The sequence below is a fragment of the Pteropus alecto genome, unplaced genomic scaffold, assembly GCF_000325575.1.
Source record: "Pteropus alecto unplaced genomic scaffold, ASM32557v1 scaffold196, whole genome shotgun sequence".
Classification (NCBI taxonomy): Eukaryota; Metazoa; Chordata; class Mammalia; order Chiroptera; family Pteropodidae; genus Pteropus; species Pteropus alecto.
This window is the reverse complement of record NW_006439717.1, coordinates 1,533,531-1,559,238: the sequence shown is the minus strand read 5'-3', so window position 1 is coordinate 1,559,238 and position 25,708 is coordinate 1,533,531. Positions and strand designations below refer to the sequence as shown.

The 25,708-nt window shown below is 42.3% G+C and overlaps 2 protein-coding genes, 1 long non-coding RNA gene and 1 pseudogene across 9 annotated transcripts in view; 2 read left to right on the top strand and 2 right to left on the bottom strand.

The window, feature by feature from the left end:
- The window catches only part of TEX49 (testis expressed 49), a 29,532-nt gene extending 10,424 nt beyond the window's left edge, over nucleotides 1–19,108 (top strand). The window contains exons 2-4 of the mRNA XM_025050263.1: nucleotides 16,397–16,519; nucleotides 18,311–18,455; nucleotides 18,924–19,108. Coding sequence (XP_024906031.1) covers nucleotides 16,397–16,519; nucleotides 18,311–18,455; nucleotides 18,924–18,972 — 317 coding nt within the window. The 3' untranslated portion in view covers nucleotides 18,973–19,108. The remainder of the gene's footprint in view (nucleotides 1–16,396; nucleotides 16,520–18,310; nucleotides 18,456–18,923) is intronic.
- Nucleotides 5,531–5,649, top strand: LOC112483850 (annotated as a pseudogene).
- Nucleotides 6,956–10,197, bottom strand: LOC112483838. Its single transcript, XR_003047795.1, has 3 exons — nucleotides 10,069–10,197; nucleotides 9,098–9,155; nucleotides 6,956–8,500 (listed from the first exon to the last, which is right to left on the bottom strand). It is a non-coding gene; the product is annotated as an uncharacterized LOC112483838 (long non-coding RNA).
- Nucleotides 19,109–19,546: 438 nt separating the features above from the next.
- The window catches only part of ADCY6 (adenylate cyclase 6), a 20,689-nt gene continuing 14,527 nt past the window's right edge, over nucleotides 19,547–25,708 (bottom strand). For 5 of the 7 annotated variants that reach the window (XM_025050255.1, XM_025050256.1, XM_025050252.1 and 2 more), the window contains 6 exons: nucleotides 24,950–24,985; nucleotides 24,737–24,866; nucleotides 24,181–24,444; nucleotides 23,177–23,381; nucleotides 22,217–22,341; nucleotides 19,547–21,997 (listed from right to left, as the gene is read on the bottom strand). In XM_025050255.1, coding sequence (XP_024906023.1) covers nucleotides 21,872–21,997; nucleotides 22,217–22,341; nucleotides 23,177–23,381; nucleotides 24,181–24,444; nucleotides 24,737–24,866; nucleotides 24,950–24,985 — 886 coding nt within the window. In that variant the 3' untranslated portion in view covers nucleotides 19,547–21,871. Of the gene's footprint in view, nucleotides 21,998–22,212; nucleotides 22,342–22,865; nucleotides 22,934–23,176; nucleotides 23,382–24,180; nucleotides 24,445–24,736; nucleotides 24,867–24,949; nucleotides 24,986–25,708 lie in introns of those variants that run through there. The other 2 variants (XM_025050257.1, XM_025050258.1) reach the window with 2 other exon arrangements.

Sequence of the window (25,708 nt, the reverse complement as noted above, 5' to 3'; positions counted from 1 at the left end):
TCTGATAGTTATAGCTAGATTGTTAAAAAGGTGAGGAAAAGTCATTAATAAGCTATAATAGCTTGCATATTATAATATATATATTCTCACAACTGTCAGGATGTCATATAGTTTATGAGGAAAGCTCAACTGTTAAAGACACCTTACATCTAGGACTAGATTCTGTGTGTTACAACTATCTTCCCAAATGGAAAATAAATTCATTGTGTACCATCACTTTGATTCATGTGCATCTCAGTTTTGAGATGTGGACCAAGTGGCCTTGCTCTGTCTCTGTCTCATTGAGAAATAATGTTTCTGCCAGTGGTCAGGTAAATTGGAGCAAGTCTGGTTCAAGTGAAACGACCCCTGATATTAAAAGGGGACATAACCATACAGCCGCTGTGGAAAACAGTATGGAAGTTTCTCAAAAAGTTAAAAATGGATATACCTTTTGACCCAGCAATTGCACTTCTGAGTATTTACCCAAAGAAAACCAAAACAATAATTTATAGAGACCTATGCACCCCAATATTCATGGCAACACAATTTACAATAGCCAAGATATGGAAGCAACCTAAATGCTTATCTATAGACAATTGGATAAAGAAATTATGGTTCATATATACAATGGAATAATACTCAACCATTAAAAAAATCCTACCATTTGCAACAACATGGACCTAGAGGTTCTTAGGCTGAGTGAAATAAGTCAGTCAGAAAGATAAATACCGTATGATTTCACTTATATGTGGAATCTAAGAAACAAAAAGAACAAACTAATCAAAAACAGACTCACAAATATAGTGGACAATTTGGTGAAAGAGGAGAGGGGGGTTGAGGGCTGGGAGAACGGGGTGAAAGGTTAAAGAAGTACAAATTAGTAGTTGATAGATGGTCATGGGGATGGGAAGCACATCATAGGGAATGCAGTTAGCATTAATATGTTGGCTAGCTGGAGGGCCAGGGGGGTGAGGGAGCAATGGGAGGGGGGGGGAATCATTTTATGAACTACATAGATGTCTAACCAAGGTACTGTATACTTGAAACTAATTAAAATAAATTAATTAATTAAAAAAAAAGAATTTAGTGAACTCACCATTTCACAAGGCAACTAGTTACCACTGATCCCATCTTTCTGGGAGGCATCTTGAAGTAAACGCGGCCCACCAGAACCTGGAATGTGGCTCACCTAATCAGTACTCATAAACTCCTAACCAGGTGGAGATCCCTGGTATAAACCTGCCACCAGATATCAAGGTAGCAAGCTTGGGTCAATTAGTAAGTACTATATATATTAAAAGTTGAATGTAATTACAGTAGAATCACTCTTATCAGACAAATAGTTGGTTAATTTAAAGGAACACTACATAATAAATTGGGGAATCAAGAAAAGATACATACTTTATATATTTTCATTTCATTTAATATGTATAACTGTAGATTCACCAATTTTTTTGACATAGTGCTAACTCTTTTTCTTTGAAAATGTGTCTACTGATGATTTTTCCCCTCAATGCATTATCTACAATTTCCACTTGGGTTACTTAAAGTGGAGTCAGGCATTTGCAAAGCAAACTTATTTTTGTATGATTTTCCTCAAATCTTTTAGTTATCTCCCTCATGTCTAATCAACGGAAATGCTTAAAAGTTATCTTTTTACTTTTTTCAAAGTAATATTAAATGTAAAGAATAGTGCCAAAAAGACTCGTAATGAATGGAGAGTGTCCTACCCTGAGCCCTCTCACCACTCTCCAGAAACCATCATTTTCAACTATTTTAGTTGTTTCTTTTGGTACTTAACCTTTCTACTTCTAAAGAAAATGTTTATATGCATGTATTGATTTACCCATTTTTGGTTATTATATATTGCTTTCCTGTTATGACAGTTGAGAATTTAGCTTTCTTATATCTTACCTTGTACTTCCCCTCTCCCACCCTAGTTTTTCCACTATAGTTATATCAGTTTTAGGTTTGTGGTAGGCAAAATTGTAAGAATAGCCCTCAATATACCTTGCCCTTGTATAATGTCCTCTTTGAGTGTGGGCGGAACCTCTGAATATGATGCACAATATTCTGGTGATTGTTACTTTATTTGGAGAAAGGGAGATTATCTGAGTGGGCCTAATTTAATTTCACAAGCCCTTTAAAAGCAGAGTGTTTTTATCCAGCTAGCAGCAAAAGAGGAATTCAGAAATGGGATGCACGAGCAGGATTTGACGCATCACTGCTGGCTTTGAAGATGGAAGGGGCCACGTGCCAAGGAATGTGGGTGGCTTGTAGGAGCTGAGAATGTCCTGGCTGATGCCAGCAAGGCCTCAATCCTATAATCACAAAAAACTGAATTCTGCAAACTGAGTATGTCTGAAAATGGACTCTTCTTTAGAACCTCTATAGAAGACCTCAGCCCAGCCAACACCTTGATTTCAGCCTTGTGAGACTAAGCAGAAAATCCAGTCAGGCCTGCCCAGACTTCTGACTTACAGAATTGTGAGATAATAAATAGATGTTGTTTCAAGTCACCAAATTTGTGGTCATTTGTGATGCAGGAATATAACATTAATACAAGTTTAAATCAGTGGTCTTGCAGCTTTACAAATATGTAAAAAATGTTCATTACAAAGCCAAATAATGTCACTATGATAACTTTTCCTTTCTTGTTCAAATTTTTGTTTATACCTAGAGTTAAGAACCACCACCATTTTTTTCATTTGCTTGGTTCTCCATGTAACTATCACATTTTTTTCCCAAATACGTGAACAGTTCTGTCAAATGCCCAATGATATTTTTTTGCAGTCACTCAAAACATAACAGATAATCCATCCGTTCTCTCTCCTACTATAGACTAGACTGGTCACTCTCTCAACCTGGTGCATAGCTCTTGTCTTAGAAATTGCTTTTGCCTCTCTCCAAGGTTTTATTCCGTTTCCTGGATTTCATGTTTTCTTTCTTGGTTTACTCCCTCCCTTTCCTGGAATATATCCTGAAATAGCCTTCTAAGAATATGTAGGAGGTATATTTTTGAGTCCAGAATGGTTTTATTTTACCCTTGCACTTAATTGTCAGTTTTCTAGATATGGAATTCTAGATGGAAAATAATTTTCTGAGAATTTTAAAAGTATGTCTTTATTGTCATGAAACTTCCAGTCGGATTCCTTTATGTGAGTGACTTATTTCTCTCTGGAAGCTTTTAATTTTCTTTTTATTCCCTAGTGTTCTGAAATTTCATAATGATGGAACTTGCTGTAGGTCTTTTTTCATTCATTGTGGTAGACAATCCAAGAGCTTTCTCAACCTGAAAATTTGTACCCTTCATTTCTGAGAAATTTTCTTTTATTATTTCTTAATTAATTTATTCTCTATTGTGTCTCTTCTCCTTTTTTGGAACTTCCATTTGTCAGCTATAAAACCACCTGAACTGATCCTCTAACATGTTAATCTTTATCTATATTTTCTTTGGGTTTTTAAATTTTTACTCTTTGGGAGATTCTTCAGTTTTGTCTTCCAACCTCCTATGTGAATTATCTATTGCTGTGTAACAAATTATCCTAAAACACAGAGGCTTAAAACAATGAACACTTACTACCTCACAGTTTCTTTGAATCAGGAATCCAGGAACAGCTTAGCTAGGTGGTTCTGGGCCAAGATTTCTACTGTGGTTGCAGACAAGATGCCAGCAGGGGCTGCAGTCATCTGATGTCTGGAGGCCTCAGTTCCTCTCTGGCTGTTGACAAAACAACTCAGTTTCTCACCACATGGGCCTCTCCATAAGCTGCCAGAGTGTTCTCACATCGTGCTAACTTTCCTCAGAGCAGGTGATCTGAGAAAGAGAAAAGAAAGCCACAATGCCTTTGTATGACCTAGTCTCAAAATGACCATCACGTCCACCAATAAACTACCACATCTTTATATCAAAACATTTTATTTTGACTACTATATTTTTAAATTCCAATGGCCATTTTTGGTCTTCTGATCTTCCTTTTCCATATCTTCTTTCTGTTCTTCATAGATATTATATTTTATTTAAGGTTCTGTTCCCTGCATTAGCTGTCTCCTCTGGGCCCTTTTTCCTCTGAGTTTATTTTGATCTCTATTTTTCTCATTAATGACTATCATTAAATAACGTGATCCTTGGCTCTTCATTATAATTTAAGAGTGAGCAACTGAAAAGCTGACTAGAAGCCTTTTGTTTGTTGTAGGCTTCACTGGGAGCTTTTCTCTGTATCTCTGCAATTTCTCCAGGGAAGAATTGTATAATTGCTTCTCTGGGAATTGGATAGATGCTTGTCTACTAGCATACTAGGACCAGGACAGGAGAAGCGAGTATTGAGAGTCTCAGTTTTGAGGATCTTCATTTTCACTTAAATGTCAAATTTTTAGTCCTGTACCACATGCCAGCCCTCCTATCCAGGAATGTGGTATCTCTTAGATTCAGTTCCTCCAAAGATTGCAGTTGTATTGAGATAATGGACATGCAACATTGTGTAAGTTTAAGGCTAAAACATGTTGATTTGATACACTAATATATTGCAAAATGATTACCACCGTAGCCTTAGCTGACACCCCCATTACATCACATAATTACCATTTCTTTTTTGTGATAAGAACATTTAAAAATCTACATAGCACCTTTCAATTATGTAATACAGTATTATTAACAATAACATTAGATCTCCAGAACTTATTCTTATAACCGGATGTTTGTACCCTTTGACCAACATCTCCCCTTTTCCCTAACTCCCAGCCCCCGGCAACCACCATTCTACTGTTTCTATGAGTTTGGCTTTTTTAGATTCCACATATAAGTGGGATCATACAGTATTTGTCTCTCTGTCTGAATTGTCTCACTTACCATAATGCTCTCAAGATCCACCCATGTTATTATAAATGGCAGGATTTCCTTCTTTCTTATGGCTAAATAACACTCTACTGTGTGTATGTGTGTTTGTGTGTGTGTGTGTATATTATTTATCCATTCATCTATTAACAGACACGAACACTTAGGTGTCCATATCTTAGCTATTGTGTATATTGCTACAAAGCACATGAAAGTGAAGATACCTCTTTAAGGTCTTGTTTTCATTTCCTTTAAACAGATACCCAGAAGTGGGACTACTGAACAAAAAAATCTTTCATCTGCTTGTTGGGGCAAGGTGGTTTGCCTGGTTGTGCCACATGCTCTGTAGACAGTTTCAATGACTACCTTCCTGTTCTCAGACCTGTTCTTTACTCCCACCTTCTGTGGTACCTGTTATATTCTAAAGTTTGAGCCTCTCAAGTGAATTAGCTCAATTCTAGGTATATCTGCCACTGCAGGAACTTAAGTTAAAACTTTTCCCATATTCATAGATTAGTTACCACCTCTCTATCCACTTTCCATTTTACAAAAGATATTTACACTTAAATATATCATTTGTTGTTGTATCCTTGCTCTCTTTATCCTTGAAGGTTATTGCCAATATTGTTGTTATTTTGATGTCATTTTAGCAAATTTAAGATAGAAAGGAAATAAATTTATATGACCATTTAATCATTTTTAAAACTTTTTTTGGTCTACAGCCGTGAAACCCTGAACATGCCCAATTTTGTCTGATCTCAGAAGCTAAGCAGGGTCAGGCCTGGTTAGTACTTAGATGGGAGACCACCTAGGAAGATCAGGTGCTGTAGGCAAGAAAAAATAAAAATAAAAAAACTTTTTTGGTGACATAATTTAAAAATTATAGAAAAGTTATAAGACTAGTACAAAGAAATTCTCTATACCCTTTACCCACATTAGCCAATTATTATTTGGTCACATTTGCCTTCTTTCTCCCTATATATTTGTTTTCTCAACTACTTGAGAATAAATTGCTCATATTATATTCCTTTACCACCAAATATTTTAGTTTATATTTCCTAAGAATAAGAACATTTTCTTAGATAACAACTCACAGTATAAGTATCAAACTCAGCAAATTTTAACACCAATACTGTTATCTAATTAGCTATAGTCTATATTCCAATTTTGCCAATTGTCCCATTAATGTCCTTTACAGCAAAATTTTTCCTTTCAGGATCCAATTAAGGATCAAGCATTGCATTTAGTTGGCATGCCTCTTTAGTCTCCTTCAATCTGGAACAACAACTTTGCCTTCCTTTGTTTTAAGACATAGACTTTTAAAAAAAAAAAGTATAGGCAAGACATTGTGTAGAATTTTCCTTAATTTGATTTGTCTGATGTTTCTCATGATTAGATTAGGTTTGAATATTTTTGCTAGGAATAAGCGATATTATGTCTTAAGTACATCTAATTGGAGGCTCATGATGACATGTTATCACATTATCGATGATGTTAACTTTGATTGTTTGATTAAGGTGGTGTTTGTCAGTCTTTTCCACTGTCAAGTTACTGTTTTTGTTTTGTAATTAGTAATAATTTCCAGGAACATACTTTGAAAAATGTAAGTACCTTATTTTTCATCAAACTTACACCTACTAGTTTTAGCATCTATTGAAGGGTCTGTGTGAATCAATTATTTCTGTGATAGTTGCAAAATGATAATTTTCTAACTCAGATCCATTTTAACTCAAGTTTACAGTAAGTGTTTAAGTTTTATTGAGTTTTTCAATGTAAATATAAATGGACAAATCCTAACAGGTCAGATTCAAGAAAATATTAAAGACAGTCATCTACCATCAAGTAGATTTATTCCAAGAATACAATGATGACTTAATATTAGGAAATATATTAACATAATACATCACATATATATGTCAAATTAAAAAGATATACACAACTATCTCACTAGAAATTAAAAAAGCATGTGATATTTTTTAAAATGCTTTGTAAAATAAAAGGATATTCCACAGCGTAATAAAGACCTCCCACCTCATATCATACACAAAAATAAATTCCAGATGGATCAAAAAGCTAAATATACATAACAAAACTATAGAAACATTAGAGGAAAATATAGAATATTTTGACAAAGTGGTTTTGAAAAACTCCCCATAGAACATAAAGCCCAGAAGCCTAATAGAAGACTGACAATTTTCACTAAGTAAAAAATTGTAAATTATGTATCAGAAGACATAATAAAGTTAAAAGGCAAGATACTGAGAGAAAATATTTGTCATATATACATATGTGCATATTTAAACACATATTCATATCTATAATTCACATACATAATCAAAATATATGAAAAGCTCCTAAGTAAGACATCAGTCCAGGCTCCCTCTTTCATCTAACATCAGATGTTTATTTTTGGGGAACTGATTGTGCCAGGCACTGTGTTAGGCACTGGAAATACAACAGTAACTAACAGAAAATAAGTAAATAAACAAGATAGTCACAGATTATAACAAGTGCTGGGAAGGAAATAAGAGGCAAAATAACAAATCAGAAATTATAAATTGCTGGCCAGAGGGCCAGACTCAGCCTGCAGGGTGTTTTTTGTTTTTTTTTTTTTTAATTTGGACCAACATTTAAAAATCAGGAGATATTATGTAAAACCCACATTTCTGATTTCTCTTCAAAAATTAGAACAGGCAATACTGGCCCAAAATTCCCACATGACCACAAACAGCCAGAGCAAAGCAGCAGCTGCCTCTTTAGATGGGACGGGTTTTTTACTCAGTTTGCTTAACTCATAAACATTATCTGCCTGACTGTTACAGGGAAATGAGTTTGCAAATGACCATGATGAAGTGTAACTTGTGAAGGCCCACTTTTGAAAAAATAATAAAGGAGGTAATATTTGAGCAACACTGAAGAATGAGAACAAGCCAGCCATGTGTAGAGCTGAGACTAGAGCTTCACCTCCATAGGAGCAAATTTCAAATTCTAGAAGCAGTGCAAGGCCAAAACTATAGCAAAGCACCTCCACCTCCCTCTTTGATCACAAACTGCTTTCATGGATCCCAGCCAGAAGCCTCTAACTCATTTCCTTCTTGACATGCCATTTTATTGTGCACACCTGAAATACCTTTTCACTCTGCCCATCATCCATGACCTCATAACAAAAAGAACCTTAGAACAATATTTCTGATCCTATTACCTTTTCCCTAAAGACATTCAGGCAGCTTGGCTACCATTTGCCAAGTTTGATTTCAACCATGTAATTCAGACTTCCACCTGAAAAATTCCATTCACTAGGAATGAGGAACTGGTTTGGGAAATTCACAAGGAGAGCAGGGAGATGATGAATAAAAGACAGGATTCTATTTGGCTCCTAGCAAGCCCATATCCACCCTGTTTTTACCCCAGTCTTTCTAATCTCAATTTCTACATTCATAAATTCAAGGAACCCACAGTTCCTGACTATACTCACCCTTAGTTCCACAACCCAAGTGGTCTTACAAGACTCTAATTTGTAATCCATGCTTGTCTTCAGAATGATTCTCTGGCTCCACTCTCTTTCTGGCTGATTTCACCTTGTTAAAACATTCACTCAAGTGGTTTGACCCTTTTCTGTCCACCGACGCTAGTTCTTCATCCTGTTCATGCTCAAATCAACCACACTCTTAACGGGCTCCTCAGCTTTAACAACAACCATAAAATGAACCTGTTAATATTAACACCTTTTATTCTTAACACTCTTACTATAATGATATTTTTAAGTCAATCACAATTTTTCTTTGAAGAAAGATAGGTTTTTTTCCTTCTAGTAGGTGTGAGTGTATTAACATTCGACTCAAAAAAGCCTACTCAAGCTTTCCTTATTATAGTAGTAATGAAAACTCAGAGGTGAGTCAATACATGTAATCAAATATGGTGCCAGTCCCTGCCTCCTTCCTTTTTATTCCCCCTGTTCAAGAACCAAAATAGAAAAGCCAAAGAAGAAAATGGAGTGTGGGGAGCATACTTTGGTCTATCCTTAATTTCAGAAACTCGGTTTTATCAAGTACCCAAAGTTGTTCAGATTCAGGGGCTAACTCATACTAAGCAAATTCAGAGTGCCTCAGTTTTCTCACCTGTAAATGGAGATAACAGTGCCTTTCTTATAGATTCGTTGTAGAAATGAAATAATGTATATAATACATATAAGACCTAGCACATAAAACTATACAACAGATGATTGGAGGAAAAGTTATAAACCATGATATGTAAGTTACTATTTACATATGGAATATATACCTTTGCTATGACTGGAATATCTTTGTCCACTTCTCAAGACACACTTGCCAGGATAAACCTAGAAAGCAATATTTTTAACCATAAGATTCCTTGAAAACCAAAAGATGCTGACTGGCTTTAAAGGATATTTCACCCAGGCCCTGAAAGAGCCTGGTGACTACAGCTGCCCACAGAAGAGTACCCCTGACCAATTACTAGAACTCTCATGTCCACCAATCAGTAGATTCCTGCCCTTCCCAGACTCACCCTTCCTGACCCTAATATGGGTTGCCCCTGCAGGTTCAGCCTGGCTTCCAGTTTGTTCACGTTATGCCCTAGTCTCTTAAATACTTAAGCTTTTGTTCTCTGTCCTGCCCAGGGGAACATGGCCCTATGTCTGTCCTTTCCTTAGCTGAATCTCACCACCTGCTTTGAACTCTGCTGTCCTACCTACTCTTAGCTTCTTACCTGGACACTTCTCTTGGCCCAGGAATGTTTTGGTCTTGATTTCAGACAAATTTCTTCTTATCTGGCCCTTTCCTGAGACAACTCCTTTGCCTTGTTATATAAAAACACTAGGTCAAGCTATAACTCATTATAACACAAATCTACAGTCAAGACATTGCTCACTGATAGGAGTTTCAGGGGCAAATGATGGGGGTGGGTGGAAGGAGAGATTATGTTTTTTCTTATCTTGTGACAAATGACTTCTCCCTGCCAGACTCTCCAGCAAGTGCCCGCTAGCCACAGACATAAAGACCTCCAAGCTCTGCACATTCAAAGGGATTCACTCTATCTTCCTCCACTGCTGCCTTTATTATTCCTCTTCTCAGAGGAATTCACTAGCTAGTCTTCAGAGTTGCTCTTAATTCCTGTTCCAAATGAATCTCTTCAAAGAAAAAGTCTGAAGTCTTTGAGAAAACTGAGCACATCTTACTTGCATTATCATTTTCTGGACCCTGTCATAGGATATAATAGGTGATTTTCCCCACCCTGGCTGGAATGTCCTCTGCTCCAGTCTCCTAGGTCTCCTGGTCTCTCGCAGCTGCCTGTTAGAAACAGCGGGGATGCCATTCTTAGACTCCAGCAGAGGGCACTGTCGTTCTGGCTTTTCAAACCCCAGCAGGTTTTTTAATGAATTGGCCCAAGCCTCTGAGCCCCTCTGCCTTTCCAAATGGATAGACCTGTAGTTATAGAAATGTATCTTAGAAACAACCCATACATCTTATAGGTGCTGCAGACCACCATCTCTTATCCTGAAACTAGAGGGGAGAAGGTACTCAAGCTACTCATAGCTATGATCTGCCAAAGCCTAGGGAGTAGGCACCTCCAAGGTGAGTGACTATACTGCAGACAGGTCTCTTTCCCCACAGGGGCTTAGCCTTTCCCCACTGGGACTGGTCCAGTCCACTGCAGAGTGGTCACCAGATTCCAGTCCTCTCTGCTCCCCTGATGCTAGCCACAGGAAATGATAGTCCACATTTCAGTAGAGCTCAGGGAGACAGGGTTCTGTCTCTGGATTAGAGTAATGATATGTCCCCCACCCAACTCAGGTCGGCTCTAAGGTGAGCAGACACCCTTGACAGGACCCCCACTGAGCTGTACACAAGGGAGCCCATCAAGAGGCTACTTCTATGAGTCCATGTTTTCTCTTAGTCCTTGGTCTTCCCTGGATGTTCCAGTTAGATTATTTCAAGAGCTAGTTTGGTGTGGTGGTCAAGAGCATCAGCCAAACAGCTTAGGTTAAACTCATGTCTCTGCCATATGCTAATTATGTGACCTTAGGAAAGTTACTAAACTTCTCTGGGCCTCTGTTTCCCCATTTGTAAAACAAGATAATAGTACCTACCTTTTCTAGTTGTGCCGGCCATGCACATTCACTAAGTATTAGCTCTTTTTATTATTGTCTCTAGAAGATCCACGTAGTCCATTTTACGTCAGCAGTCTGCAACCTCTTATCTCATCCCCATCTATTTCCCCTGTGTTCGGGATCCTGAACAAGTGCACCACTTTGAGGAAGGTATTTTTGGACATGGAAGCAAAGGAACTCCCATATATCTGATATGTGCCCTGAGGATTGGTCTGGTCCCCTGGACTCAAGCTCCTGTCCACTTCCTCCCAAAGCACTGGGAGTTTCCTTGTATTAGAGAAGACAATAAGTGCAAGACAGCCTTCCAAATGCACATCAGCCAATTTCAATCCATCTTAATGCCCTAGCCAACTTCAAGGGATTAATGTCCAGCATTGGATATCACCTGCTGGATTAGAGTCATTTCTTATGTATGATACCATAACATTTCTCTCAAGCTGATCTTGTATGATTTTCTAGTTAAAGCAGTATTACTCTGCAAGCAGAGACACCAAGTTCAAGACAACTGTAAGTAATGTGCATTAGGTATTATTACCACTCCATATTAAGCATTTAGAACAGACAGCCAAGTATTCTAACGTGGAAGTCAGAATTCTGGGAGCCACTGAAGCACACACATTCTGAAAATTCTTCAACCTGAAAATATTGTGGCCTATCAGCCCCAGCAAAGTAGTGGATAAATAAGACTTTGTGATGACCACAGTCGCCCTGGGAAGCCTTTAACATTGAGAAATCTGCAACATTAATTTGGATAAGTGAAAGAGCCACCCAAGTACTTCTGCACCACCCCAGATATCGTCCATGGTCTATCCAAAGCATTAAATGTAATTATAGCAATTTCCAATTTATGGCCCAATTCTAGAAGAAGCTGTCCAGGGCTCTTCATAGCTATATACCTCTCAAAACCATATGGAACATGGTATTAACTGCTATACCATGCAGTATACCTCTGTTACACCATCTACCAACAAAATGATGGATTCTACTACTTTGCCACAGTGGTATTTGCTTACAAGGAGCTCACTGCATTCCTCCACCCCAAACATGCCCTTTCACAGAGGCTGTGGCATGACTCTTACCCCTCACCAGCCTTGCCCAGGTGGCTTTCAAACCTGGTTGCTTAGGGAAGCTACGGTTACCAAAAATACCTTCCAGCTTGCCAAAAACTGATGTGAAGAGCATACCAACTGGTGTTTGGTTCATGAGGAAGGTGTCCAAGTGATACTGTCCAGCACACCTCCAAGCACACAGTAACCATCCATATGGGAACCTGGAAACCTGGAAACCTACTACTTGGAAACTGAGATAATAGAAAAGATCATCTGGCTGTACCCTTAAGGACAATCAGTCTGAAGCCTAAGGGCCAGATAAAGAGCTCCCACTGTCACCTGTAATTAAGCAATAATTAACTCACAGTCCAGATCCCATTGTCCACTAGAAATGTGCTCCTGCTCTTTCTCTTCAGCCTGCATCTACTTGGCCATGAACATCCCGCCATCCACTACTTGTCCCAAATCAAATGACCAAACTCAAATGACACTGCTTCTGGAAACTAGATCTTCTCATTGCTGTAACCTGTGATGAAGTACAGATCAGTCCCCTGGTTCAGTCCAGGCCTCTAGAACTCTGTACTCCGCCCCCGCCTCCAAATCCTCAACTGTCTGTAGAAGGAGGAGATTCAAACAGTGCCCCCACTCTAGTGATGTCATCTCAGGGAATATTAAAGATTTCTGTTGGAGTGAAAAAGGGAGGGAGGAGGGACAGAGATGATAAATGAGTGGGGCCACGCCAGGAAGAAAGAGAAAAGCAGGAGCCTTGGAAGAACTCCAGAAGAAAAGTGGCAACCTCACTCTCTACCAGAGGTGAGACAGTGATCTCAACAAACAATTTCCAGAAGGAATAGCCAACTTTCATCCAGTTCCTGATAGCTCAGGATTCAAAGGTGCAAGCCAAATCCTATTTAAGCAGAACATGAATTTATTGAAAGAATATTGGTGGGATTACATCAAACTAAAAAGCTTCTGCATAGCAAATGAAACAAAATGAAAAAACCTACAGATGGGAGAAAATATTTGCAAACCACATATTTGATAAAGGTTTGATATTCACAATATATAAGAAACTCTCATATCACAATAGCAAAAAGAAAGAAAATCTGATTTAAAAATAGGCAAAGGAACTGAAAAGACATTTCCCCAAAAAAGGCACACAAGCTCTTTCTCAGGGCACCTCATAGGTGGTTAGCTGTCTCAAGATGAAACTGAACATCTCTTCCCCAGCCACTGGCTGCCAGAAACTCATTGAAGTGGATGATGAACGCAAACTTCATACCTTTTAGGAGAAGCATATGGCCACAGAAATTGCTGCTGACACTCGGTGAAGAATGGAAAGGTTTTGCAGTTTGAATCAGTGGTGGGAATGACAAAGGAGGTTTCTCCATGAAGCAAGGTGTCTTGACCCATGGCTGTGTCCTGCAACTCCCAATTTATGGCCCAACAGTAAGGGGTATTCCTGTTATAGACCAAGGAGGACTAGAGAAAGAAAGGGCAAATCTGTTTGAGGTTGCATTGTGGATGCCAATATGAGTGTTCTCAACTTGGTCACTGTAAAAAAAGGGAAGAAAGATATTCCTGGTCTCACTGATACTACTGTGCCATGTCACCTAGGGCCCAAAAGAGCTAGCAGAATGTGCAAACTTTGATCTCTCTAAGAAAGATGTCTGCCAATATGTTGTGAGAAAGCCTCCCAAAGACAGTAAGAAACCTAGGGCCAAAGCATCCAAGATTCAGTGTCTTTTTACTCCACATGCCCTGCAACACAAACCTCAGTGTAGTGCTCTGAAGAGACAGCAGACTAAGGAAAATAAGAAAAAAGCCACAGAATATGTTAAATTTTTGGCCAAAAGAATGAAAGAGGCCAAAGGAAAACTCCAGGAGCAGATTGCCAAAAGAGGTAGGCTATCCTCTCTGAGAGCTTCTACCTCTAAGTCTGAGTCCAGTTAAAAATGAGATTTTTATAAGAGTAACAAATAAGATCAGACATTTAAAAAAAAAAAAGAAAAAGATACACAATGGCCAACAGGCATATGAAGAGATGCTCAACTAATCATCAAGGAAATGCAAATTAAAACCACAGTGAGATACCACTTCACACATGTTAAAGTGGCTATTATCAAAGAAAATAAAAGATAACATGTGTTGGTGAAAATGTGGAGGAAAAGGGAACTCTTGTACACTGTTGGTGGGAATGTAAATTGGGGCAGCCACTATGGAAAACAGTATGGAAGTTCCTTCAAAAATAAAAAAATAAAAAAAAACTACCATATGATTCAGCAATTCCATTTCTGGGTATATACCCAAAAGAATTGAAATCAGGATCTTAAATTGATATCTGCACTCCCATGTTCATTGCAGCATTATTCACAACAGCCAAGATATGGAAGCAACATAAATACCTATAATGCATGAATGGATAAAGGAAATGTGGGATATGTATACAGAGGAATATTAGCCTTAAAAAAAAAAAGGAAATCCTGTCATTTGCAACAACATGGATGAAACTGGAAGACATTATGCTAAGTGAAATAAGCCAGGCACAGAACAAATAATACATGATACCACTTATATGAGGAATCTAAAATAATCAAACTCATAGTAGCAAAGAATAAAATGGTGGTTGCCACAGGCTGGGGGAGGAGGAACTGGGGAGGTAGTAGTCAAAGGGTACAAGTTTCAGTTACACAAGATGAGTAGGTCCTGGAGATCAACTGTACAGCATAGAGCCTATAGTTAATACTGCATTATATACTAACATTTTGCTAAGAGGTTAAATCTTATGTTGAATGTTCTTATCAAAAAATAATAATTAATGAAGGTGGTAGGAAATCTTTGGAAGGGATGAATATGTTTATGGAATAGATTGTAGTGCTGGTTTCACAGGTGTGTACTCATCTCCAAACTCATTAAGTTATATATATTAAATATGTAAAACTTGTTATATGTCAATTTTACAACAGTTTTTTAAAATATAGGGAAGCACGGGAAAGCTGTAGAGGAAACAGAACCAAGCTTGGTGGATAGTAACCAGAAATGATGTTCAAAATCATGCCGCAGACCTGGTTAGACATAGAAACTACAGTATTGAATGCCATGGTAGGCACTGCTGGCACCAAGGATGCTGGGCCCTGGATACTGCTGCTAGAGACAAGTGCAGCTTCACTGCTACAACTTCCCATCAACAGAAAAAGACTTTACATGTCCCTGCTTTTTTGCAACCTCATCTTTGATTCAAAAGCTGGAACAGATATATTTGATTGGCCTAGCCAAAACTCTTTGCCCATGTCTTAGCTGCGAGAGAGACTGAGTATCTTAATCTGTTCAGGCTGCTATAACAAAATACCATAGACTGTGTGGCTTATAAACAACAGAAATTTATTTCTCACAGTTCTGGAGGCTGAAGTCCAAGAGCAGGGTGCCAGCATGGACGGGTGAGGGCCCTCTTCCAGGTCAAAGGCTTCTCTTTGTGTCCTCATATGGCGGAAGGGGCAAGGGAGCTCTCTCAGGCCTCTTTTATAAGGGCACTCATGCCATTCATGGGGCTCTGCTCTCATGACCTAATCACCTCCCAAAGGCCCCACCTCCAAATACCATCACTTTGGGCATTAAGTTTTCAACATATAAATTTTGGGGAAGACACAAACATTCAGACCACGCCACTGGGTAAGGAAGATCTGGTCTTTTCAGCCTAGTGATATATATAGGTTTTACCTCAGAGGGGATTCCCAAACCCTCAAAAGAACATTAGGTCTACATTATACTAATCTGCCCTACCCACCCTACCCTACCCTACCCTACTCTACTCTACATTAGCCACATCCCCTGTCCCTCTCCACTTTACCAGCACTAATCAGCCTCTAAATCAATAGCAAGCTCTGAGACCTCACTAATGTTTCTAACACTTGCTATCCTGCTGTCTGAAATGTTCTTGATGCTACCATGTCCCACTAACAACTTCTTATCCTCCAAGACTTAGCTTAAACATAACTTCCACCTATTAACCAATTTCACCAATTAAAGCTATTTCACCAATTAAAGCTCTGCAAATATGCAAATCTTAGGAAAGGAGTGTCCATCCAGATAAGGTGCCCTTTTCACCAGCACTAATCCTAAGTATCTGTCAAGATCTTGATTCCAGCAGGAAGCCACTCAAAACCAGGGTCGGGGAAGAGAAAGAGTTGTGAAGGAGGTCTCATGATCCCTGGTTTCTCCCTTCCACCCCTGTCACAGGCACTATGATTTAACTCCTAGGATCCCAAGATTCGCTAATCAGATGTGTGAGTGGCTAGGAGAGATCCCTGCTATGTGCCTGGTTGGCATGGAGACTAGAAACTCCACTCAGAGAATCAAACAGTCCCATTCATCAAGTACTCAGCAAGTCTGCTCTTATTTCAGACCAGAAGGAACTGTTGCCCACTAGACTTCCTCCGATTACCTCAGAAGATGAGAATTATTCTGTGCACCAGAATAGCCATACGAGGTACCATGAAGCTGTACAAAAGGTCTTGTTAAAGACATGTAAGTATCTTGGAGTGGGCACCATGCTAGGGGCAGAGTAGATATATCTGAGTTCCTAAAGAATGTCTGAGATGAGCTAGGGCATGGTTATAGGGCTGGAGGGAAAAAAAAGTCAAGAAGAGAGATTGAGAAGACCAGGGAGAAAGTAGACCTGAATGGTGGAATGAGCAAGATAAAGTAAAAATTGAATCAGACTTGGAAGCAGGAGATCCAGGTTTGAGTCCCAATTCTCCCTCGTTTAAATGTCTCACCTTGAGTAGTCACTTAACCTTTATTAACCTCCCTCCTCATTCATTAGAAAACAAAACAAGAAACAGAAAATGCCTACTCTATCAATCTTACAGAATTGCTGTGAGAATCAAACCAAAAACAAGAGTTTATAAAAGTATCTGTATTATTATATGCTATGCTGTAAGGAGTGGTAGACTGAGCACTAGCTTTGGAATTTGAACTGAGTTTAAACTCCAAACAAGTTGTGACCTTGGACAGGTTCCTTTAACCACTTAACCTCTCCAAACCATCTGAAAATGGGAATACTCTAGCATTGTGTGAAGGTTAGAGAAAATGTACATTTTAAAAGCATCTAGTACAAACCACTGATACACACAATAGCTTGTAGGAATTTCCAGGGCATTATGCTATGTAAAGAAAGTCAGTCTCAAAACGATCGCATACTGTATGATGCCATTTATATAACATTCTTAAAATGACATAATTATGGAAATGAAGATTAATTACCAAGGGCAGGTTGGGGGCGGAAGGTGTGGCTGGCTATAAAGGGCAACTCCAGGATCTCATAGTGATGGAACTTCTATATCAATGTTAATATCATAGTTGTAATGGTACTATAGTTTTGCAGGATGTTACTGTTGGGGGAAATGGATGAAAAGTACACAGGTTCTCTGTGTATCTTTTCTTACAACTGTTTGTGAATCTATAATTATCTCAAAATGAAAGTTCAATTTAAAAAACTAAAATGCTTTCAGAAATTTTAAAAAAAGACATATGTATGAAGTATCTAAGAGTTATTTCTATTAGCAAGACTTTTAAAAAGCTTATTATCAATAATAGGAAAACAACTAAGTCAAAATGTAATGTCTACTCAATGGTATATTAGGGATTTTTTTTTTTTACAATAATGATTATAAAGACTATAAACCAGAATATGAGGCTATAATTCTAAGTTTTAAAAATATACAAATTTTACATACTGGTATGATTCGATTTATCCAAATAGATAGTGAAAATACAAAAAAAAAATCTAAAGAGGTCTGACATTATTTCAAATTTTGAAGAACACCTAATATAACATCTAGAACATGATGGGCACTTGATAAATGATATCATTAGCAGTAGGTAAACATGAGGTGGTATCATTGCTAAGTTTCAGAGAAGTACCTGGAATGAACACAGGAAAGAGTTACTTCAGAGAAGAGGGAAGGGAATGAAGATGATTAAGCCTAGAAAAAAAAAATAAACCCGTGGACCCATCTTGCACATTTCCCCAGTAGGTTATCCACTTGTTTTTCCTCTATCTTAGCACGCAAGGAAAGCTCTCATAGAGATGGGCTTAGTAGCAGCAGGAAGAACGAAGACTGATTCAACTGACCATGAAGGGTGTGAAATGCTGGAATCCGGAAGTAAAACTGGGTGTGGTGACCAAATTCCCAGGACTTCTCAGCACCTGGTCAGGCGTAGTTGCTAGGCTAGGCTTGGCTTGTGCTGCCCTGAGGCAGAAAAGGGAGCAGAGAAAAAGAAATTGGATAACCTGCCCTTCCCCAAACCATTTAGTCCCCAATCAGGTCTTCCGAGTCCCCTTGACTGATGCTCAGAACTTCAGCTTCTGGAGGTCCCACGATCCAGGAGTGCGCCCAGAGGAAACCATGCCATGGATCCGGGGCCCTCGCCACTGCCTCATCAAAAGCCCAATGACCAGGTTAGGCTGGGAGGAGTAAGGCGGGGAGACCACGGAGAATACTCCCTCCCCTCACTTAAATCCTTAGAAACTGTTGCATCTCCACTCAGGGAATAGAAGGGATTTGGGTCTTACCAGGGGAAGCTAAGCTGGCCCCAGAATCTGGGCAGTGGTGGCATTCAGAGTTAAAGATTTGTCTGTCTTATGTTTCGCCTTATGGATATGACTTCTGAGCAGGCATTAAGACAAGTGTCTATAGTATTCCTGTGGGAGTCTGGGGAGTTTCTCCTCCCCTCATTGCTGCCTCCCTGCCCCTCCAGCCACCATCCATTGGCAGTAGCCCTACTTCATCACTACCACAGCCCATTCTGCTCTGAGGCAGTCCTGGGAGCTACATTTTAGGACACATGCAGAGACACACACACACTCACTCACTCACTCACTCACTCCAGCCTGGCCTGGCTGAATCAGAGACCCTTTCTTTTCCAGATTTATGGATCACTCTATTCTCAATGACAGAAACTTCAGTCTGTATTGAGCAGGATGTGTTTGCAAAAGGACAAGATGGACTGGAAGGAGGGCAAAGAAGGGAAAAGAGGAAGGTATCCTGGTTCTGATGGATGACTAATGGGAGGAGGGGATTGAGGAAGCAGAGTAAACAGATTGGACTAGAAGTCACTTGTGTGCACTGAAAGGAGAGGGATGGAAATAATCCCAAAGCCCACACTCCTATGAGATCAGGTATGTGAGAGATTCTCCCAGAAGCTAGAACGTTATGGTGTTTGGTTTGGAAGGGACCAGCAGGGCACTGGAAAGACAACCACAGGGGTCCTGACCTCATATGCGGAAGGAGTCAGAGTAACAGATCTGGGTATACACCACTATTCCTCATGATGCTGAAGGGCCTGGAGTAGTCATGCTCTCTGAAGACACTGCAGCTTCTCCTTAGCAGGGAGAAAACCAGATCGCAGATGAGAGAGGCCCACCTCTCTTGGGCAGGAGGCCCACCTCTCTTGGGCAGGAGGGTGCAGATGAGAGAGGCTGCCTCCTACACCAGGCTCTGCCACTTCTCACTTAACCCCGGGCCCAGAACAGCTGCAGAGAACAAGGAGTTTTACAAAGAGTTTGATTTTATTGATATTTAAATATATTAAATATTTCACTGAAATACATGATACATCACCCTCCCCCCCACAGTGGTTACATTATAAAAACCGAAGTCCATGGACCTCCCATCCACTGACTCCCCCGCCAACTGGTGAGGAGGGGACAATGGTAGCCTGGAGGAAGGCCATGGCTGGCACTGTGGTAGGGGAGCCAAGGTATGGACAGGCCCTTCCCGCCTGGCAAGAAGCAGAGACAAATCACCCAAAACTGAAGTCTTCTCATCCTAGTCTCTTTGTATCCTCACCCATACCCCATGGCTCCAAGCAGTCCCTTCCTATCCAAGGATATGGCTGCGGGGAGGAGAGCTGATTTCCTGTCTGGACCAACTAGTCTTCCCCTCCTCCTGCCTTGGCTAATGAAGTAAGTACCTGAGGGCCCATTTGATTGATGCATGAAGAGCCCCAAAGGCAGGCAGTTTGAGCCAGAAACCAGGCCTCTACTAGAGTCAGAAAGGGCATGAAGAAGGACAAGATATCATCACTTGCCCCTTCTACTTCCAAACTCAGCACTTCTGGGTCTCTCCTCAGCCTCTCTGATCGCCTCCAAGACGAAGCAGTCTTCAAGCAAAATTCAAGCTAATGCCTCTGGCTTAAATAGGTACAGGCAGAGAAACCAAGACACCAACTAATTCAGGCCAGAGGCAAGGAAGTTGCAAGAAAAAGATAAAAGGAAGGCAGGGGTAGGAAGGAAATCTAGCCTCCTAACCCCCCTGCCAACCCCTGTAGGCTTCACAGGGACTGGGGTGCCAGGAACATGCTAAACTCAGGCTGAAGGCTTGGGAAGGCGAAGTTTCAGGTTCCCCTGCCCCATCCTCTAGTACCAGTATCTGGGTCCTCAGAGGGATCCCGTGTTACCCCAGTCCCAAAGCATACCACGTCCCAGGATACCAGCTGGGGAATCCTGGAAATTCCTGAGCCTCTGACCACCAAATCCCAGACAGTTCAGGCTTGGTCCCTGCCCCAGGCAGGAGGACAGTCATGCTGCACACGTGGCCCCCAAATGGCACTTAGGGATTTGGCACAAAAGGACACCTCTCCCCAGGGCCCCCCTCCTCTTGTTACTACACCCTACTCCACTCCTGTGCAACCTGAGCATCCCTCCCCATCCTTGAAACGGAATCCTGCCTTATTCCCAGAAGATAGAGGACCACGGGAGAGAGGCAGCCCAGAGTGGAGAGCTGAGGAGCAGAAGCACAAGGACACACACGGCCCTGGAAAAGACATGCAAATGAAGACCAACATGCACGCACATTACACAGACACACAGGCCCTCCCCAGTGCCAGAGGTTTGGGAGGACAGGTTTGGGATCAGAGTTATCTTCCTCCATACCCTGGCCCTTTTCTAATTTGGCAACAGAAGGTGTAGAGATGCTGTGTGCCCCCTTGCCAGCAGACAGCAAAAGAACACTGGGGCAGAGTGACCTGATCCTGCCCATTGGGGCCCTCAGATCAGAGTCTGGCCCCATCCCACTCCCTGGCCGGCCCGTTCTCTTTGGCACCTGCAGGTGAACTTCCAGCTCCTGATCTGACATCCCCACACAAAGGTTTGCTCTCTGGCTGGGCATTTTCACAGTACCAGTGAGGCCAGACGCCCCTTTCCCTGGAACTTTGCAGGAACTAGGGCTAAATCTGAGCTGTCAGAAGTCCCTTTGTTCCCCTTTGGGGACAGATCATGGGACTAGGATTTGGCAAATGGAAACATTCCCCTGAAATATGGACAGAACTAGGTCCCCAGGGCATATCCCTCCTATGCCCTGTGCCTAGGAGGGAGACCTGGCTAGGGTGGGGGATCCCCAGAACCATGCTGGGGATGCAGGCATAGCAAAGGCAAGCATGGAATAGGCACTCCTCATGCCTGCCAGTCTTTGTATGAAATACTCCCAGGAAAAGGGGAAAGGAAAAGCCTAGCCCTGAGCCTGTTGCCCAGACAGGGAAAGGGCAGGCATGGCAAGCTGCCATTTTCACCTCCCAGGCAGGAGGATTCCCACTGCCTCTGCTGCAGCCTCCTCCCCTGCTCCCAAAAGCTGGAGGAAAGGAGAGGGAACAGTCCTGCCCCAATATAAAAAGAAAGTCACTTGCAAATTCCTCTTGGCATCCCCTCATTCTCCAGCCTGAGGGCAGACGAGCATGGTCCAAGCACGGTCTGCTGGGGTGTTCCCTTTTGTGGTAAGCAGGGTCTGAAGGCTCAGTGTCCCCTGCCACAGCTCCACCCAGCGAGTACAGAGTCCACTCAAATGCCCACCTTGGTCCCTTCAGCTGAATTTGTAACTGCTAACTGCTGGGGCCCCCATTGAGGAAGTAGGTGGTCATCTCCCCCTTGCCCTTCACTTTGACCACTCCTCGACACTCCAGCTGGTAGCCCTTGGCAGCCAGAACCTGGTACAGGTCAGTGGTCACCTGGGGGGTAGGAGGGGAGATTGCTTAGCCTGGGATCCTTCCTGCTACATTTGCAGGGGCCCAGGGGTCCTCTCATCATGCTAGCTTCCCTCCCCCAATCCCCACCCCACCAACCACAGCACACTGCCACCCTACCCCTGTCCTAGCAACTGCAGAGAGAGACCTGCAGAAGCCCTCTGGGTCCATACCCCTCCCAGCCTCTGCTCACATTCCCCTCACCTGGATTCTGTCAGGGACCCCTGTGCTGTCCATACGGCTAGAGACATTCACTGTGTTCCCCCAGATGTCATACTGTGGCTTCCGAGCCCCAATGACACCTGCCACAACTGGGCCCATGTTCAGTCCTGTGGTGGGGAGAGCAGCAAGACACTGAGACAAGTGGCTGTTCCAGGGTCAGCCCAGGGAGTCATCCCACCTCCTGGAACCTTTAGAAGTGGCAAAGGGACAAGTGTCCTGGTTGTAGAGAATTAGAAATCTGGGCCTTTTAGCTGAGGGGCTCCCCTGAGTCAAGACAGCTATGCTGTAACTAATACGTCGCTAATCTACTGAATGCACACTCCGTGCCAACTCCTCTGGTAAGTATTCCATTAGTATTTCATCCTCTCAACAGCCCTAAAAGTTGGGTATCATTATCCCCATTTACAGATAAGGCAAGTGAAGCTTAGAGAAGTTAGATGACTTGCTAAATAAGCCAGTAAGTGGAACATCCAGAATTCAAACCAGAGAGTCCTGACTCCAGAATCCATGCTATCACTCCCATCCTCAGTTCATCTGAGAAGAACTGCCTCTTATTAGACTGGCCATAGATAAGGGCACAGGTACTGGAGTTTACCTGAACCTGGTTTTGAATCCCAATTCAGCCACTTACTAGTTGTTATTAAATCTCTGTTCTGGGCGGCCAAGTTATTAAATCTCTCTGAGAGTCAGTCTCTTTATCTGTAAAAGGGGATAATAATGTGAGGATTAAAATGTGCTCACAAAAGTCTAAGACAGTGCCTAGCACATAGCTGGTTCTCAATAAGTGATCTCTGTCCTTCATACCAGACAACATGGGAGTAGGGAGAAAAGGAAATCCTACACGAGTCCTGTTGGGGAATCTGTGATGCCGTCTCGCCTGCTCCCTCAGCTTCCCCCAGAAACAGCCCTTGGAAAACCAGCCAGGCAGCAAGGTCCTCTCACCGATCTTCATCTGGAAATTGTTGAAGGAGTGCTCATTGATGTGCTTCATCTGCTCCATGAGCCGCATGGCATAGTCGGCAAGGGCGGTGATGTGGGAGCGGCCCACCTGATCATAGGTGCTGGCGTTCAGCCCAGAGGCAGCCATGTAGGTGCTACCAATCGTCTTGATCTTCTCCAGCTGCCGGAACCGCTCCTCACTGATGATCTAGACAGCACAGGGGGACCCAGCTGTCAAGGCAAAGAAGCCAAACCCAGCTCTGCCCCAGGGCCCATTCCTTGCCATGCCTTGGCCCACTCTCTCACTGCCCTGTCTCAACAGCTCCCCTCCTCTGGAAGAGCAAGACCCACTTCCAGCTGCTGCTCTCAGTGCAGGACCAAGGAGCCAGGGAAACAGGCCTCCTTCACCAGGCAGCCCTCAGAACCCAGGCCAGGTCTTGAGCATAAAGCTTCAGGTCAAAGGAATAGCCCACTTACAGAACCCAGAACCGCAGGATATCAGGCATCAATTATTGCAATGCTCGCTTTTTCGGAAACTTAGTCCCGTAGTAAAGAATCCACCCCTGACTCCACCCCACCCCACCCAGAACAGTGAAGGGCCCACTCCTGACCTGATCTTCAGGACACTTCCTCACATTTCGCTTCCATTTCCTCTATTCAGGGGACCATCTTGCTTACTTGGCCTCATGGGGCTCTGTTCACAGACTACTGCTTTCTTCTTCAATGACATCTATCTACCTGGTACCTATCCTGTTCCAGATCTTCTTGTCTTCCTTTGCTCCCCAAGAATGACGACCCTGTCCCACTGGGACTCACTTCTTTCTTCTAACGCCTTCATGAGTCCCCATCCTGCCTCCACTGTACCTACTCTTACCCCTGCCCCTGACATCTCTGGGTCTCATCAAATTTCCCTCCCTCCTCCCAGAACCACCCATGCCCTCCAATCCTGTCCTTCTCAGCCAAAGTTCTCCCCACTCTCTGCCAGCACCAGCTGACTGGACAAGTACCTCATCAAAATCAGCGATAATCTCGTTGAGCAGCCGCAGGCACTCCACACCCTCATTATTTGCCTCCAGCTCCACGTAGAACTCAGAGAAGTTGGCAATGGAGGCAAACATGACAGCCACACACTCACACGACTGATAGTAGAGCTCGTCGTTCCGGCGCTCCCGGGCCAGGAAGTGGGCAGCTACATCCTTGGGCAGAATGTTATGCAACAGCCGCCGGTTGTATGCCTGGAGCTCCTCCATCTCCTCCTTCTCCCCTGTTGCCTGTGGACACCACACCCATCACCCACTGCCCAACATTCACAAGGGGTGGTTGCAGTGGCCAACGCCGGGAGATGGGCATCAGAGGGAACCACGTAGAAGAAAGTCATGGACAGATGAGGCCTAAAGAATAGGCAAAGGGTGACGGGGAAAGGGACAGGGGATGGACACAGAGAAAGCATGGAGCCAGGGTGGGCTTGGGGAGCCTGAGCCCTGGCCAACTAACAAAATGCATTTCTAGATTGGCCCAGACTCTGTCCTCAAAATCCTCCCCCTCCCTTGCCCACCCAGTCACCTGCAGTTTCCAGAGGAAGTCCAGGCGGGCAGTCGATTCCACCTGCTGAGCATGCAGATACAGGGCCAGGGCAAACACCAGCAGAATCACGGGGGTCATATATTTGAGTGCCACCCTCCCTGCAGCTGGGCTGAAGGTAAGCAGAAGCATGCTCAGTGTCTGAAGGAGGCATCTGGCTGCCCTACCTTTCACTGCCTCAGAGCCCTCACTCACCAGTCCAGCCCATCAAAAGTCTCATTAGAAGAAGCCCTGGCAGGAAGACACAAGAGACAAAGTTATCGGTTCATCCTGGGTTGCTGAGTCGGGGGATGGAAGGGGTGACAGAAGCTGCACTTACTGAGCACATACCATAAATCAGATATTGGGCTAGGGCTTTTGCTTATATTAACTCATTAAAAGCAGAGGTGCCACTCTTGGCTCCTCTACTTACCAGCTATGTGACCTGGAACAAGTTGCTTAACTCTTTTAAGCCTCAATTCCCTCATCAATAAAAGAGGGATCAGATCTAAATCATGCACGTAAAAAGGCTTAGCACAGTGCCTGGGCATGTGGTAAGCCTTCAACAAATATTAGCTACCATCATCTTTACAATTATCTTGTCATATAGGTGGCATTATCATTTTAGAAATGAGGAAATTGAGGCTCAGAGAAAACTCACCTGTTCAAAGTCACACAGTTAATGAGTGCCAAAGCGGGGATTCAGACCCAGGGCACTCCAGAGGCTTTTTCAGCTTCACTAAGCTATGGCCACATATCACAAGGGATGGGGTTTTATAACAGAAGAGCCAGTGCAGTGTCGCAGGCAAAGCCCTCAAGTAGGAGTCAGAGGTTTTGGTTCCTAGCCAGGGCTCTGCCACCAAGCAGCTATGTGAAACTACAAGAGTGGATATGAAAGTACCACATGAATTCAAGATGGATTTTTTTTTTTTTTTTTTTTTTTTTTTTTTAATATTTAGCCTAAAAACACAGGGC